The following is an 18,065-nucleotide window of genomic DNA, read 5'->3' on the forward strand; positions in this document are numbered from 1 at the left end:
ACTACAATCCTAAATTCGGCGCTTAGCATCTACGTCACAGCTCTCAGCCCCCCTCTGTTCGTTGATTGGCCGGCTGTTTTAGAGCCGGAGGAAAACTGGGAGATAGTTTGCTATCTCAGACACACAAGCAAACTGAAATTGAGCAGAAGTACGAAGTCTGACGTAGTCAGGCTAATCACAAACTAACAATGCACATAACTACTACATACTACTATTTATTTTTTTTGTTAATTTCAATTCGTCTAAATTAAGAGTGGCTTATGTATTATGAATAAAGGAATTATCAATAAACAATAATACATGCTGTAAAAATGCTTAATATTGTTTAATATATTAATTGCTTAATATATTAATTAATATTGTTAACAATTTGTGGTGTTTTTTATTGTAAAGTGCTGTACAGTTTAAAAATGTATATTTGATGGATACTGATGATCAATACATGGTTTCAGCCTTGCTGAAATATTGTAGCAGATATGATTCAATGTTTTCATGATTTGTTTTTCATTGAAATTGAAACTGGATTTCATTTTCTAGTGTACAGAAAGGCCTCAGTATGCTTTGAGTCAACATATGTGTCAACAGATCTTTCTGAAATGAAATCTGACTGATGTCTTGAACTTGCACAGACAGCCCACACATACAGCAGCAGGAGTTTACAACTTTGTGCCGGATGACTTAATTAGGCACAGCAGTAAGCATGTATTTCAGCTAGGAATCTATTAAAAGCACAAGACGATACAGACTTCAAGGTGTACAGACTGGTTGTTGTGCAAATTCATCAAGTAAATCCTATTGATTTGGCTGTCTCTCAGCTCCACAGCTGCTTTTCTTGGTATATTCAGGTCATTATACTATTTTTGTCAGAACATTGCTAATATGAGGCTTATTTTCTCACAGCTGCTGCATCAACAACCGTCTGGATAATGGAAAATGGAGCTCCTCTTCCATTTGACATTTTTACAGAAAAAACTCAATGACGCTTTTTCACATTATGTAACTTGACCTCTGTGCTTTATCTGCATATCATATAACCTTCCCTGAGCTTTCAAAATTCATTGATGTCAGCTGCATTTACTGTGCTGCCTTGTTAGAGAAACAATAGAGAGCTCTCAAATGCTGTTGGTCCACTCAGCTTGGGAATGTTTGTTACGAAACCTTTAGCACTCTCTGTTCGCAACAGAACAGAGAGTGCTACTTTTTGTTAATTCAGGGATAAAAGTGTGAAAGCACATAAAACATCTTCTTGTGCTGGTGATGTATTTCAAACTTGACAGTAAGGCCTTGGTGAACTCAGTGTTGGAGCAATTAGCTTGATGTACTGATGCAAACTTACATTTTTGAATACTGTAGCATTACTGTAGCTCAGCTATCAAAATAATGTAATTCTCATGGTAAACAGGCTAATGTTTTAGTGGTACTTTTGCTAGCAGTTTATTGTGTGCAGCCATTCATTTTAGTTATTCGCTCAATTTGGATGGTTTATTAAAAGAACTAGTTTGCTGCTTAATTAGAATGCTTTTTTGAAGGATCATGTGACACTGAAGACTGGAGTAATAATGATAAAAATTCAGCATTTCATCACAGGATTAAATGACATTTAGAAATATTCAAATAGAAAAGTGTGATTGTATTAATATTTCACAATTATTGCTGTCTTTACTGTATTTGGATAAAATAAATGCAACCTAGGTGAACATAATACAATCACTAATATTTAAGTGCATATAATATAGATGCTTTCTAGTTATATTAATTATTTTAGTGAAAATTAAAAGACTTTAGAAACTAATAGAAGTAAATTATCCTTATCTATATAAGTTCAGTGCCATGATAATACTGTTCCGATTACATGTGCAATTATCAAATTGCAATGCAAACCTTTTAAATAATCATTAAGATGATTTGTTATATCTTGATGGGAACAGCTAACTAAAGATGACATTTACTGTGGTTGAACTGAGTAGCAAGTTGGCAAGATATACTCCCAAAATAGTTTTTTCCAGCACTGGAAGCACAGTTATTTCTTGATTTGAATTTAAGCTTCACAGTCCATTTAATTTCTCTGCAGTGTTTCTGACGTTCTTTGGATTGGCCAGTATTGGTCTGAGCTGTCTTGTGGCACTCTTCTTGTATCATGTGGTGTTTGGAGTGAAATATCTCGGCATTCTCAATGGAGTGGCAGCTTTCGTCATCATAGGCATTGGTGAGAATACTAAAACATCAACCTATGAGCATTGTAAATGAACATATAGATTGGTCCTACTGTACAATCTTAAATTGAATCTTTATCTTTCTTTCCTTACAGGTGTGGATGATGTGTTTGTGTTCATCAGTACATTCAGACAGTCAGCCCACTTGACTTGCTCACTGCAGCGTATGATTTACACAATAAAGACAGCAGGCCGAGCCACGTTCCTCACGTCCTTCACAACAGCAGCAGCATATGCTGCAAACACCTTCTCACAGGTGCAGTCAGCTGAGCAGAATAAGCATGCTAGTCAAGGTTTCTTGCAGCAAAATCAGTTGTATTTTAGTTTTTTCTGAACTATTTTGCACAGGCTGTTTTTGCTGCTGTACCTTTAAACCTCACATATGATATAATAGCCTTTCTGAAGGGCAGTACTAAATGAAAAGAAATCCTTTCTCCATTCTGTTAAAAAGTTTTAATGCATGGTGTTTCAAAAAAAATACAAAAAAAAAAAACAAATGCTGAAAAACCAAAGAATTTGTGGGACCTAAAGGATTTTTTCTGAAGAACAGTTGGCAGTTTAACTGTTTAGGACAAACAATGGACTCATGAACAACTATCACAAAAAATAAATAAATAAATAAATAAAAAAAATCATTCAGGTCGTTCACATCACAGCTTAAGAATCAAGTGTATTTAAACTTTTGAACGGGGTCATTTTTATAAATTCCAATATTATTTTCTGTTGTGAAATATCAGTACTAGAAATAAACAATAAAATGCAGTTTGTATGATCCCTCTTGTTTTTGTAAAATAATTAACATTTTGTAGACTGGCTTCAACTGTATGTATTAAGTAAACATAAGCTGATTCAGTCCAGTAAGTATTATACACTCACCTAAAGGATTATTAGGGACACCATACTAATACTGTGTTTGTTTGACCCCCTTTCGCCTTCAGAACTGCCTTAATTCTACTTGGCATTGATTCACAAGGTGCTGAAAGCATTCTTTAGAAATGTTGGCCCATATTGATTGGATAGTATCTTGCAGTTGATGGAGATTTGTGGGTTGAACATCCAGGGCACGAAGCTCCCCTTCCACCACATCCCAAAGATGCTCTATTGGGTTGGGATCTGGTGACTGTGGGGGCCATTTTAGTACAGTGAACTCATTGTCATGTTCAAGAAACCAATTTGAAATGATTCAAGCTTTGTGACATGGTGCATTATCCTGCTGGAAGTAGCCATCAGAAGATGGGTACATGGTGGTCATAAAGGGATGGACATGGTCAGAAACAATGCTCAGGTAGGCCGTGGCATTTAAACGATGCCCAATTGGCACTAAGGGGCCTAAAGTGTGCCAAGAAAACATCCCACACACCATTACACCACCACCACCAGCCTGCACAGTGGTAACAAGGCATGATGGATCCATGTTCTCATTCTGTTTACACCAAATTTGGATTCTACCATCTGAATGTCTTAACAGAAATTGAGACTCATCAGACCAGGCAACATTTTTCCAGTCTTCAACTGTCCAATTTTGGTGAGCTTGTGCAAATTGTAGCCTCTTTGTCCTATTTGTAGTGTAGATGAGTGGTACCCGGTGGGGTCTTCTGCTGTTGTAGCCCATCCGCCTCAAGGTTGTGCGTGTTGTGGCTTCACAAATGCTTTGCTGCATACCTCGGTTGTAACAAATGGTTATTTCAGTCAAAGTTGCTCTTCTATCAGCTTGAATCAGTCGGCCCATTCTCCTCTGACCTCTAGCATCAACAAGGCATTTTCTACCACAGGACAGCCGCATACTGGATGTTTTTCCCTTTTCACACCATTCTTTGTAAACCCTAGAAATGGTTGTGCGTGAAAATCCCAGTAACTGAGCAAATTGTGAAATACTCAGACCGGCCCGTCTGGCACAAACAACCATGCCACACTCAAATTGCTTAAATCCCCTTTATTTCCCATTCTGACATTCAGTTTGGAGTTCAGGAGATTGTCTTGACCAGGAACACACCCCAAAATGCATTGAAGCAACTACTATGTAATTGGTTGATTAGATAATTGCATTAATGAGAAATTGAACAGTTGTTCCTAATAATCCTTAAGGTGAGTGTATAAGTGAAATGTTATGATTTGCTAACCTCAACATACTCATGTTATTCACAGTGTTGCTCATCAGGGTTGTTTGCTAAATACTACTCATGCATATGTCAATGTGCTCATGGTCGTGACATCAATTCCCTGACAAATTTTTTCTAGGACTGTCAATTTTACACAATGAAAAAAAAATCTGTTTTCAGTCACGACCTGTGGCTTCTACATTCTATAACTTTCCTGTTATCAAAGCTTTAAGTGGTATGATAAAACGAGCTAAAGTTCTGAGTGAACTTGAGGATTTGTATGTGACCTCCTTCTTTGAAGCTCAGGATCTAACATCAATCAAAAAATAAACACCATGAGCACAAATGATGAAATAAGCCGCAAGAACATGTAGAGTAGACAGTCGAACATTGCTTTATCTTTAAAGAGGGTCTTATTTTATTCACGGTAGCTTTTGTACCAATGTGGCTTTTATGTTTCTGTCACTGACTCATGTTTATTTAGTAGCGTCGTCTGGCATAATGAGAATCCCACGGGTTAATTTATTTTAAAACATGCAATGCAGTGAAAAAATTCTGACAACACCTTGACGCGTGACCTTTATCTGTTTTGCATGCGTCATTAGATCCCAGCGGTTCATGACTTCGGTCTGTTCATGTCTCTCATTGTGAGCTGCTGCTGGCTTTGGGTGTCCATTCTCATGCCTGCTGCCCTTTGCATCTGGAGCCAGTGTGGAGCTGACCGTGCCAACACCTGTCCCAAATGGTAGATTGTGTTACTTCTTCCAAAATGTCTTTTGAGAAATTGAGTGTTTTTGTTTTGTTTGTTCTTTTTTGGGGTGCATACATTGGAAGACAATAGCCACCAAAACTGTTTGGCTACTAAATGTGGTCAAAATATCTCAACCTTTTCTCATGGGAAAACTAAGAGATTTGTCTGTTTCTCAAATAAAGCTATTGCACAAGTCATATGTAATGTTATGCTTATTTTTATTGTTTTTTAAGCTTTATTCCCCATTCATGGTAATTGCATGGAAACGAGTGACAAGCACACTCTTCAAAATATCTTCTTTTGTGTTCAACAGAGGACCCTAACCCTAACCTTAACCCTAACTTGTTTGGAACATGAAAGAGAGTAAATGATGGCAGAATTTTCATTTTTGGGTAAATGATCTGGTTAAAGTTACAGTTCACCCAGAACAACAAATAATGTCGTTATTAACATCATGCCTTTCCAAACCTTTATGGCATTTTTTTTCTTAAATTGTGCTGGTCGCTCTTTTCCTTGCAGTTACATTAATAGGAGAAGAAACCTTTCAAGATTAACAAAGAAAATGCTGCATGAATGAATGAATGAATGGTATTTTATTAAGACTTCAGTAAGTATTTGATTTGTATTTTTAAAGTTAACAGCTCATTGCCGGGGGACAGTTATTAGTGAATAATGTGTACAATTTCTCACTTTAAGCTATTGTAAAAGTCAGATAGATGCCTTTTATGGTTCTTTGGCATTGCTTTTGAAGCCTGAAAGCTACAGTGCCCATTTATCGTAATTGTATAGAAAAGACTGACAAGCACAGCATTTGAAATATCTTCTTTGTGCTCCACAGAAGACATCAAGTCATAAGGTTTGGAATGACATGAAAATAAGTAAATGGCGACAGAACGTTTATTTGAACAAAGACTAATTCTTTTGTCAATAATATCATGTCGTTCTAACCCTGTAAGACTTTATTTTTTTCCCTTTCAGCATGCTGGTCACTCTTTGCAGATTTACTGAATATATATAGAACCTTTCAAGAATCAAAAATGATGCAAAAGGATCATAATGTATCATAAAAGCAGTCCAGATATTAGCCATGAGAGAAATAGTGATGTCTGATTCATGAATCTTTATTTTGAATAGCATCTGTTAAATTAATTGGCTGCTGGTCACTCTTTTCCAAGCAATCAAATTGACATTTACATACAATTACTTGCTTTTTTGTGTGTATTTTGCATTCAACCCTGAGACTGTTAACCCTAACAGGTGGACCACTCTGACTAAACTGTCCACCAGCCCCAGTCCGCTCTCAGATGAAGATGATGTTGCTCTAATAACAGTAGAATTGGAACCAGGTAATGATGATGCCATCACCACATATGCTGTTTTGAATAAACATTAGAGACAGTTTGGAATATTGGAACATTTGGAATACTGTTTACCAATGAATCTTTCATGATAAAACCCATGGTGCGTTATCTCAGATTTTCACATTCAGCTGTCGAGTCACTCCTTGTATTGTTGATTTCTGCGCAGGTGTGTATGAGTCTGAATCCGATGCGGTGCTGCTGTCACTCTCGGCTGAAGCTCCTTTGGCCGTGTCCTCTGAAGACAGTGTAGGGGTGGTCAGCGCTCGCCTTCAGAAGCTTCTGAGACACTGGGTCGCAGAGCCTGTAGTGGAGAAACGGAAAACCATTATAGGTGAGTAAAACTCGTCATGATTAGGAATGTTTAGAGGTTTATCTCAGAAGAGCTCTCAGTCGCAGACAATGCTCTCAAAGGCCGCCCACAGAGCATTGGCTAACTGTCTGATGTAAGTCACGCACAAAACTGAAGAGCTGGCTGAAACCTTTCACTCTGATTCACGGGCTTCTAAGAGTGTATTTACCCCTGTTTTTTTTGGTTTGATTAAATCAGGGGTCTCAAACTCATGGCCACTTGAGGCCCGCGGGATGATATTTGTGGCCCCCCACCCAAGTTTATTGTTAGTGCAGCCCGCAGGTTATTCTGAAACTGACATTTTTGCTGAGTCGTTGCGTATGCCGCGCTCGCCGCACTTTTGTTTTATTTTGTTATCACTTATGGGCTAATATAGATCTCGTGACAGCTTTCGGCGGTGTTTGTTGTCAATGGTTGTCAAGCCAACCGCGAAGTACTTGGACATTCTGGCTCTTTTTCATGAGCCGGCTCATTTGACTCGCTGAAAAGACCCGGCACTTTAAGCTCACAGATGGCTCTTTAAAAAATAAATGTTTTAACTATGACTTTGACTATGACAGGTATGAAAACAATTCTAATTAAATTATTAAATGAACTCATTCTCACGATGCCTCACAATCTTTAAAAATGCATTGATTTGTTATGAAAAAAGAATAATATTAAACATTTGCATTTAAATTACAACTTTTTAATGTATAGAAACAACATTCAAAACAAATACAATCTGAATCTGAACAACATAAAAGAACGCATATTAAAGACAAATAAATTAAACTAATCCCTCTTTTTCTCTCTTCCATGTTTTAACCAGTATGCATGTTATGCATGTCACTAGTTATGTATAATAACTAGCACACACACATGCGGGCATGCATACACACACACACAATTCTGACTTTTGGCTCGCTCATGCAGTATAACTGGTTGATGCCGCGGGATTGACAGGAACAGAATTTGAGGCTGATCAGACAGCTGAAAGAATAAAGTACAATTATTAATTATTTCATTATTACATGATTTTTTTTTTCCAAAGAGTCGACTCTTCAGATATGCGAGCCAGCTCACAACGTTCACCAACCAGCCGGTTTATTCGCGAATGACCTATAACTGGTTGAAACGTGTGTGACACCAAGTGAACGAAAAATATATGCTATCACCCAGTTCCAGTCATGTCGCTCTCAAAACGTGTTGTGAAGAGAAAAGGTTGGTGACGAGCACAGGCAATTTCAGGAAAAAGTGGGAGACCGAATATTTTTTTGTTGAGCACAGGGGCACCCCTACGTGTCGCTTATGTACAGAGAAAGTTGCAGTGTATAAGGAATATAACATCAGACGTCATCAATGACATCAGTGAGCTCATTGACCTACAGTGCAATTCTGAACTCAAAGTCAAATACAAACAAACAGTTTTTGAGAGAATTCCCACCCACTTCCCTGAGCTCTCCAGGATGTTCAAGTGGACCATGTGCCATTTTGGTAGCACCTTTCTATGTGAAAAGCTCTTCACCACCATGAACTTCAATAAGTCAAAGTACAGGTCCAGACTTACTGATAAGCATCTTCAAGCCATACTGAGGGTTTCAACTGCTTCCTCCCTCAAGCCAAATGTGTCTCAGCTGTGTGAGAGGAAGCGCTGCCAGGTCTCTGGCAGCAAGGAGTAGGCAAGAGAAGCCTATGTTCCGAAGAACTGTTCATGTTCATCAAGAAAGCTATAAAACATTTAAGAATATATTTGAGTGTGAACTGAATGTAATTTTTTGGACACTTAACTGTATGTTAATTGCAATTAAATGAAAATGTATTATAGTTTAAATTGATATTAGCTGCAATTAACTGACATTTAGATTGCTTTTTTTATCAACTAAAGTTGGACTTAATTATATCTTTATATGTAATTCTATTACTTCTATTGTTTTTGAAATATGGTTAGTGACATTGCTGAATGTACCTGACAAGCATTTATAACCAACTATAATATACTTATATAAGGCAGCTTCTATCATTTCTACTGAAACTTGTATTTGTAGTTACGCATTTGTAAGGATGAAGTTGCAATTTTATACATTTAAAATATATTAACTGTGTGTAATATTGAATGACTCACTACAGTTAAAATTATAATCAAGTAGTCATACACAAATCATATTAGTGTACCTCTTTAAAGCTAAAGAAAAAAAAATTAATTATAACTCTATATAGTATAGTATATTATAGTATAGTACTATGTACTGTAATGTCTGATAAATTATTATCTGCAAATGAACAAAGAGTACAATAGTTATCTCTTGCTAATCAGATTCAGATTTTTCTGCTAATGTACACACAATTTGTGCATTAGTAAGATGAAAATGTCCTTGCTGTTTTGTTTCAGACTCTCTTTTAATTTGTTCTTAGTATCAAGGTCAGTCTATTCACAGTTAAAACAAAGGAGCTATGAACTGCATCCCTTATGGGTCTGCAACAATGCAATTAAGCTTGTATTAGCATGTTGGAGCATAGCAAGAAATGCCTTTTGTGTAAATGCATATGTAAGCAGCTGCATGCATGTCAATAAGCTAAAGAAGAGCCGGGTTTCTCCCAGGCCACCACTGCTCTTTCCTCTTATTAGGTGAGCAGCCTGAGCATTGTTGATACAATGGTGCTATCATTATAGACTTAGAGACAGTAACAATTACAGTCATGCATAATGTAGCAGGATGCATTAACCCTTGTGCTGTGCAAAAATGGCTGGTCTTTTAAAAATTGCTTGTAAATCTCACAAGATGCTACGTCATCACCATTCCTGGATTCAGCCCTTTTCTAAACTTGATTTCTTTCAGTCAGCAAGGGTTTTGTATTATGTTTTAGAGGTGATCAATCATATGCCTCTCTAATCTGAGCTTACACTATATGGATAAAAGTATTGGGACACCTTACTATTATACCAACGGGGACTTCAATGCCATCGCATTATAAATACATAGACAGTTAGTCCCACCTTTGCAGCTTGCAAGAAAAAAAATGATTTCAGAAGTTATTATATTATAGTCAGTGCTGGGTAGAACTTCCTTGCGTACTACAACCCTGTCTGGTGTTTCAGGTGTGTATGTTCTGGTTCTGCTGGGCTCGGTGTGGTGCTGTTGTCTCCTGCGACCGGCGAGTCACGCGCCTGTGCTCTTCCACAGAGACACCAACCTGCAGAGACTGCTGGACCTGCGCAGCAACCTCAGCGCCCAGGGCATCGCCTGCCATATGTGCTCTGGTGAGTCCTCTAAACATCGCTGCACGAGTGTACACTCTAGTGGCTCATTGAAGACGATTGCTTGACTCATTTGCACTCCCTTATTTAATTAGCTCACAGATTTTCTGCTTAGGGAAAGATACAGTAGATGAAGGCTGCGGGCAATTAGCCGAAGCATTTGCTTTTGAGTAGTGCCAATATTTGGGTGTCAGGCAACTTTCATCAATTAGCCATTACGTAAGGGATAGTGTTTAGTGTCGCCCTGAAGGGATTCATTTATTTTTGATCTGCTACATCGGTACATTATTCATTATCAGTTACATTGTTTTGTTTGACCATGAAATGCCACAACTGAACTTGGAATCAAGTATCCCAGAGAGTGTGCCATAGCAAGCATTATTTAATGCTTAACAGAGCAGTGGTTATATATTTCAAAACATATGAATACATACTGTATTCGAGAACAGATTTAAAATCTGGTATTAAAAATGTGAAAAATAATGAAGCCTATACCTTGAAGATATACCTTGATTTTCTATCACATCTCTCTATATCCTGAAAAATAAACGTCACAAATAAAGTGGCAAAAAGGCCCAAAAAGATATACTATATTATACCTTACTATACTATACTATACTTGACTATACTATATATATATATATATATATATATATATATATATATATATATATATATATATATATATATATATTCATCAAAATGTAACATATTAAAGCTTTCATTGATAATAATATGAAATGTTTCTTGAGTACCACATCAGCATATTGTACTTTCAAAAGGATTATGAGGTAATCTAAAAGTTTATTTACTTTTAGATTACTACAGACTAGAGTAATGATGCTGAAAATTCAGCTTTGATTACAAGAATACATTTAATTTATTAGAAAAATACCATGTTGCCAAATAATTACCATAGTTGTATAGCATGGCATTTACATAGAAAAACACACTCAAATACTTGTGGTAATATAATTAATGCTAATATTAATCTTTATTCTATGTAGTGCATGCCTAAAAAAATAATAATATAAATAAGGATGAAATAAAAAATTGATATGTTTTTTGAAGGCCATCCACTATATAGTGTTTTTAATCGATTCAGAAGCTCTTTCAGCGAGCGTTTAATTATGCCTCAGTGCTCCAGTGAGCGATTAAGAAAGGACTTTTGTTCCTGCAGCGGTCAGATATTTTAATGAGCACTGTTGACTGTCAAACTGTTGAACTGTCTGTTCTTTGCCCAGCATTTCTGAATTGTGCAACTGTATCTTGTTATAATCATGTCTCTTCGGTCTCTTAATCATGTTTTCATAGTTTTTAAATGTTGAATTATTTATTTAAGTGTGTTAGCTGTGTGGTGTGTTTGGGGATAAATTCTAACTGTTAACTATGACTTTTGCATAGTATATACATAGTAACAAACATCCAGAATTCTAATATTATGTCTGTTTCTCACAGGTGTTTTTATGGAGCGACCTCATAATCTGCACAGCTCTGCTGCCTTCACCAGCTCTACCTCAGGAAATCATCCCACAATTCCCTCAAACCAGACCAAACCAGCACCCAACAACAGCACACAGATGCTCACAGGTTTGTTTCTCTGCTCTGCTGGGAAGAAAGGGTGGGAAAACACTGACTTTGATGCAGTCCCTGCTGGAAAAACCAGGTCATAGCAGCAGAAGGTTGTCAAGCTGGTACACTAGTTTAAGAGCACGGTTAATCAGCTCACCCAGGCCTCCACCAGCTAAACTGCTAGCTCTAGTCAAGATGGTCGACCATAAAGGTTCTCTTCTATATATATATATATATATATATATATATATATATATAATATATATATATATATATATATATATATATATATAATATGACAGCTTTTACTGTATTTTTTATCACATAAATGAATAACACTTTAGAATAAGGTATCATTAGTTAATGTTAGTTAACTACTTTAGTTAATATGATCTAAGCAAGAACAATCCTTCTACAGCATTTATTATTCTTAGTTAATGTTCATATCAACATTTATTAATGCATTATTCAAATTTGTGCTTGTTAACATTAGTTAATGGATTGTGAATTAGCATGAGCTAACAATGAATAACTGTTTTGTTCATTAACTAACATTAACAAAGATTAATGAATACAGTAATAAATGTGTTGTTCGTTGTTTGTTCATGTTAATCATAACTATTCTAAACAGTTACCCATAAATGCAATAAATTGAGCATAATAGCATATCAAAACACGAAATAATCTCAATTACTACAAACTTTTGACCAGCAATGTGTATTGTTTCTATATTTATATACAGTGCTGGGTAGATTTCTTTCAAATTTTAGTCCATTACTGATTACAAATTGCATTATACAAGTGATAGTTTGTAATGTAATCTGTTGGATCCAAATTACAGTAGGTGATGCATTCTGACTACCTTCTGATTACTTTTGACTTAAAATGTATTGTATTAGACAATACGTTTTGCAAACAGGAACTACATGGGGTTTGTGAGTTGATGAAAAGCAGAAAGACTTTTTAAATGTAAAAAAAGCAGTAAAAATTTTTGAAAGATTCAGTTTTGAAACCAATTTTGATTCAGAGAGCAGTTCTACAGAAGTTGAAAGTGTCATTCTTTGGCTACTAAACTACAGTAATCGTATAACAGCTAATGTCCTGCTAGAAACAATGAAAATCCATTTTTAATCTAAGTTTAGATTGACTGTGTATTTAAAAACGGTCTGCTTTGGAAAGTAGTTAATATTACTTTAGGCATCTCATATGCTACCTTTAAAAGGTTTAGGTTGGTAATATGTAGACGTTCAAGCGAGCTCAAACCCTATTGTAATAGTTTTTCCAAAGATCAGCATTCAGACCTAAAAGTGATTGGGCAGGCCAGGTCAAGATGAAACAAGATGAAAATAAAACGCAGATGACAGAAATGTGGGATTTTTTTTTTATATCTACTTTTGATAACTAGTCCTAGGGTTTTCGCCCAATCGGAACCAGAACCCCCCCAAAAATACATTTAAATTTACATTATGTAATACATACAATACATAAAGCAATTCTTCTTAAAGAGGCAAACAGACATAGGAAGTGCTTGTAATGCTACGTTTCAGGCATTTGTTCAAATAAGTTCAAGCTACAAAGGGAAGGAATAGATAGAGAAAAAGACAAAGGGGTAATATAGGATGAAGTCAAGCAGTGGGTTTTCAGCTATTCCAGATGGGGTAGGAAGATCATTCCACTACCTAGGAATGATAAAGAGAATGTTCTGGAAAGTGCTCACTTGCAGAACTCAGACTTCTGGAGGAAATGTAGATTCAAAATAGTAAGAGGAAGTAGGCAGTTGCTGATTCTGTGGCTGTTCCAAATGCAAGCATCAATGTCTCCAACTTGAGGCAGTGCAAAGAGATAAAGAGAGGTGTAACATGGGCTTTTTTGGGCTCGTTGAAGATCTTAAAACATAAAAAGATCATTCTGAATCATGTGTAGAGGTATGATTGTGCTTGATGGAAGTGAAGCCAGAAGCCAGAAGAGCATTGCAGTAGTCCAGCCTAGAAATGAAAAGGGCCTGCACCTGCAAATTCACCATTGCAAAAGGATGCCAAAACTTTTGAAAAGATGAGTGGACACTTTCTTAAACAGCTATAATTTTTCATTGGAATGAGATATTTACACCATCTCTATACGCATATTAAGAACTCAGTCTGAAGTCAAATGAGGAACATCTGAGTCTGGCCACTGTGTGGCGCTATAATAGGACAAAACATAATGGCTATAACTCTGTTATGCATCTGTTAGTCTGATTGACTTGAACATTCACATACATTGTCTGTGTTCAAGTCTTTAAACACGTTTATGTATCTCGAAAAACATGGCTGGCGTTGGCCAATGACGTTTGAACACCTATTAAGCGGGGTTAATGGAGACCAGTGGAAATAAAACTCATTGAGCCTGTTTGACTCATGCCCCTAAAGGTCTGTGAGAAATCTGTAAGAAATCATCCACTGGGGGATGATATTGCTATTTATAAGTGCGTGCATGATTATATATAGCGCAACGTTATTCATGTCATATGATAGATTGTTTGTTAAGTATTCAATATTATTAAGATAAATTGAAAAAAAAAAGTGAACTAGTCCTAGGTTTTTTGCTTAACTTCAAGAAAATCACTGCAGTGCAATTCTCTGGACTAAGTCAATAATTATTAAATAAATGCTGAACCTTTGACATTATTTAGCTATAAAAAGTAATTTAAAAAATGAGTGTGGCCTAATAATCCCAAAATTATATATTTATAACAAAATTATAACATATAACGAAAACTCAGAACTTAATGAAAGAAGTTGAGCACATGAAGATTTGACTATATGTGGTACTATAACAGCTATAAATGTTTTAAAACATAATATTTGGTAAAGTAAATTACCTGGAATTGACAAAATGCTTCTTTTAATCATTGATTTATGTGGTTACAGGCTTGCAAAATAATACATCATGTCTTTTTTGCATTAAGGTGCTTGAATATGGAGTTAGAAATGTGTCTTTATTGCATGCGAGAAAATAAAAGATCTGAGAGAAAAAACAAAGTTTGAGAGAAAAAGTTATCACATTGATAGCAAAAAAACATTTCATGAGGGAAAAAAGAATATTTGAGAGAAAAAGTTTTCATGCCAATAGCAAAAAATAATAATATTTGAGACTAAAAAAAGTTTTGAGAGAAAGTATTTTCTCATAGAACATAAAAAAAATATACATTTGAAATTTTTAAAATTATTTATGAGAAAAAAAATCTCTCTCAAAATACTTTGAAAAAAACTCAAATATATATTTTTTGCTATCAGTGTGAAAATATTTTCTCAAAATAAAAAAAGTGTTTTTCTCGAAACGCTTTTCTTTGCTCTTGATGCAATTTCTTGCTCTCGTGTCAGGATTTTGCTTTCACTGTGAGAATTGTGTCATGGGCGGGGCCACGTTCCTATTGGCCAGTCGGGTGAGCATCGTCTTGTCTTGGGAGTCGAACTGAATCATTACACCATTGTTCGGTTCACCTGCATAGAGGCCGCCTCTGCCTTATGGCTAGTTAAGTTGAGCACGGACATATGACACTCCAATGTTTGGGTAAGATGATGACACACAGCTGGCTGAGCAAGTTCAGTATCACTCAAGATTAAACATTAAAAAATAGCACTCATATTCATGAATAAATGTGTATTATATTATTTGCTTGCTAATCGCTAGTAAAGCTAACCAGCCATCATGCTAGGTAAACTTGCAAACTCACCTGGTTTATACTGTTTAAATCAAATGCCAAATTAATGTTTTGATTTAGATAGTTTCACGCCTTATTTAGTGAGTAGTGAGCTAGTTTCTACCTTTGCACTTGCTAGCCTCAAAGCACCTGAAGAGTAACTGCTTGTTCATACAACCTCCCGTACAACTTTCAACTAACGTAAGTATGCATGGAAGGTGGCAACCCTACAACTAGCTAACGTTAGACAGTGATTTATAAACCGTTTGAAAGATTTAAAAGAAAAAATAATTACCATGACAGTACAGGCACAAACATATTTGTGGGTTGCTAATGTAAGAGTTAGTTCTAGACCTGCAATTTACCTTGTCTGCTCTAGACCTCGGCTAGATGGTAAAAAATATTTAGAATAAGCCCTGTGTAGCTGAGTTTGTGAGCTATACATGCAGTGTAGCTAAACATGTAGTGCAACAACCATACAAAGACTATTTTAAACAAAACTAGGTGGGACACTTTCAAACGGTATATCAATCACTGCTCACTACTCACTAAATAAGGCGTGAAACTATCTAAATCAAAACATTAATTTGGCATTTGATTTAAACATAGTATAGACCAGGTGAGTTTGCAAGTTTACCTAGCATGATGGCTGGTTAGCTTTACTAGCGATTAGCAAGCAAATAATATAATACACATTCATTCATGAATATGAGTGCTATTTTTTAATGTTTAATCTTCAGTGATACTGAACTTGCTCAGCCAGCTGTGTGTCATCATCTTACCCAAACATTGGAGTGTCCGTGCTCAACTTAACTATCCATAAGGCAGAGGCGGCCTCTATGCAGGTGAACCGAACAATGGTGTAATGATTCAGTTCGACTCCCAAGACAAGACGATGCTCACCCGACTGGCCAATAGGAACGTGGCCCCGCCCATGACACAATTCTCACAGTGAAAGCAAAATCCTGACACGAGAGCAAGAAATTGCATCAAGAGCAAAGAAAAGCGTTTCGAGAGAAACACTTTTTTTTTTTAGAGAAAATATTTTCACACTGATAGCAAAAAATATATATTTGAGAGTTTTTTTCAAAGTATTTTGAGAGAGATTTTTTTTCTCAGAAATAATGTAAAAAATTTCAAATGTATATTTTTTTAGTTCTATGAGAAAATACTTTCTCTCAAAACTTTTTTTTAGTCTCAAATATTATTATTTTTTGCTATTGGCATGAAAACCTTTTCTCTCGAATATTCTTTTTTCTCTCATGAAATGTTTTTTTGCTATCAGTGTGATAACTTTTTCTCTCAAACTTTTTTTTTTCTCTCAGATCTTTTATTTTCTCGCATGTAATAAAGAACCAAAACTCACTCCATACTTGAACCCTGGTAATCGTTGCTTGCAGCTATATTTATACATGTTTTTGAAAGTAGACTTATGTTCACCAAGGGTACATTTATTTTATTTAAAATAGATAATACAGTTTATATTGTGGAACAGTTTTACAATTTATAATAATATGTAGATATATGTACAGTATGTATATAAGGATTCTTTAGTGAAGAAGAAGTTTGTTTGAAAAAGAAATAATTTGTAATGTTATAAATGTCTGTACTATCACTTTTGATATTATTAATGTGCCCTTGCTGAATAGAAAAGTAGTAATTTATTTCTTTCATGAATAAATAAATGCATACATAAATAATAAACACCCCAATCTTTTGAATCGTATCTGATGGCTGCTGCCTTGATGCAGTAAACCACTGTTTCTATGAATTTCTGCAGGTGGTCTCCTTACTGTCTATGTGTTTAAACTGGAGCTGGGCTCTGCTGTTCCTCTATATCGTTATTCACTAAGTGCCAGCGTACCTGCACCCTGGCAGGCATCATCGTCTACACACGGGGATGTGCCCTTCTTTCAGGTCTGTTTGGCCTCACACAAACACATATAAACACACACATACACACCAAGATTGTGTCTAATAAACTGAAATGAATTTAGAATGCCTTTAAAGTCTAGTTCCCTATCTGTCGGTCATTATGATTTATGTTGTATATCGACATTATGGGGTCTTACTTGGGAGCCCAAATCCTCTCTGATTATATTATATTATATTTATTATAAATATCCAATGTTTTAAGCTAGCCACCTGTTTAAATTAACCTATTTATTTAATATCTTATTTAATTATACCTTTCTTTTTAGTGACCACCCAGGAAATGCAATTAATTTCCCAAAATGCTCTAATTTACATAATATAGGACACAAACACAGATTCAAAATTGTATATTATTATTATTATTATTATTATTATTATTATTATTATTATTATGTTATGTTTACTTTTATATTTATTCAAATTTATGTTTTATGGCGTCATTAAATATTTCGACAGTATTTAAATAGTCCATGTCAATACTAAAATATATTTTACATAGGCAAATATGTGGTGAAACTAATAATAACAGTATTCATATTTTCTCTACTGATGAACTTAACTAATTAAATTCCTCATTTGCTTATCTGAATTGAATATCTTGCTATTCAATTCCTCTTCCTGTCACTCCAGCTCAACATCCTGTGAGCCACGGTCAGTTCAATTCAGATTCACACTCAGTAATTGTTTTTTCCCGACCCTGACAAACACAAAAGCATTCACGGCTGCCAGTTTAATATTCTCCTTTCTGCAAAGAAAAGAAACAATGGCGAGCACAAACAGTCGTGTGGAGAGACAGCTGTGATGAGCCAGTTTCTTGAAAACATAATTATGGCTAGCAAATGTGTTCTTCACATCGCTTAAATAC

The 18,065-nt window shown here is 35.6% G+C and overlaps 1 protein-coding gene across 1 annotated transcript in view; it reads left to right on the forward strand.

Annotated features, from left to right (window-relative positions):
- The window catches only part of LOC127962863 (protein dispatched homolog 3-like), a 60,955-nt gene that overhangs the window by 32,394 nt on the left and 10,496 nt on the right, over positions 1-18,065 (forward strand). The window contains exons 5-12 of the mRNA XM_052562459.1: positions 2,072-2,206; positions 2,309-2,469; positions 4,918-5,057; positions 6,321-6,409; positions 6,591-6,755; positions 9,853-10,014; positions 11,470-11,601; positions 17,046-17,182. Coding sequence (XP_052418419.1) covers positions 2,072-2,206; positions 2,309-2,469; positions 4,918-5,057; positions 6,321-6,409; positions 6,591-6,755; positions 9,853-10,014; positions 11,470-11,601; positions 17,046-17,182 — 1,121 coding nt within the window. The remainder of the gene's footprint in view (positions 1-2,071; positions 2,207-2,308; positions 2,470-4,917; positions 5,058-6,320; positions 6,410-6,590; positions 6,756-9,852; positions 10,015-11,469; positions 11,602-17,045; positions 17,183-18,065) is intronic.

This window comes from Carassius gibelio, chromosome B8 (genome assembly GCF_023724105.1).
Source record: "Carassius gibelio isolate Cgi1373 ecotype wild population from Czech Republic chromosome B8, carGib1.2-hapl.c, whole genome shotgun sequence".
In the NCBI taxonomy this organism is placed as follows: Eukaryota; Metazoa; Chordata; class Actinopteri; order Cypriniformes; family Cyprinidae; genus Carassius; species Carassius gibelio.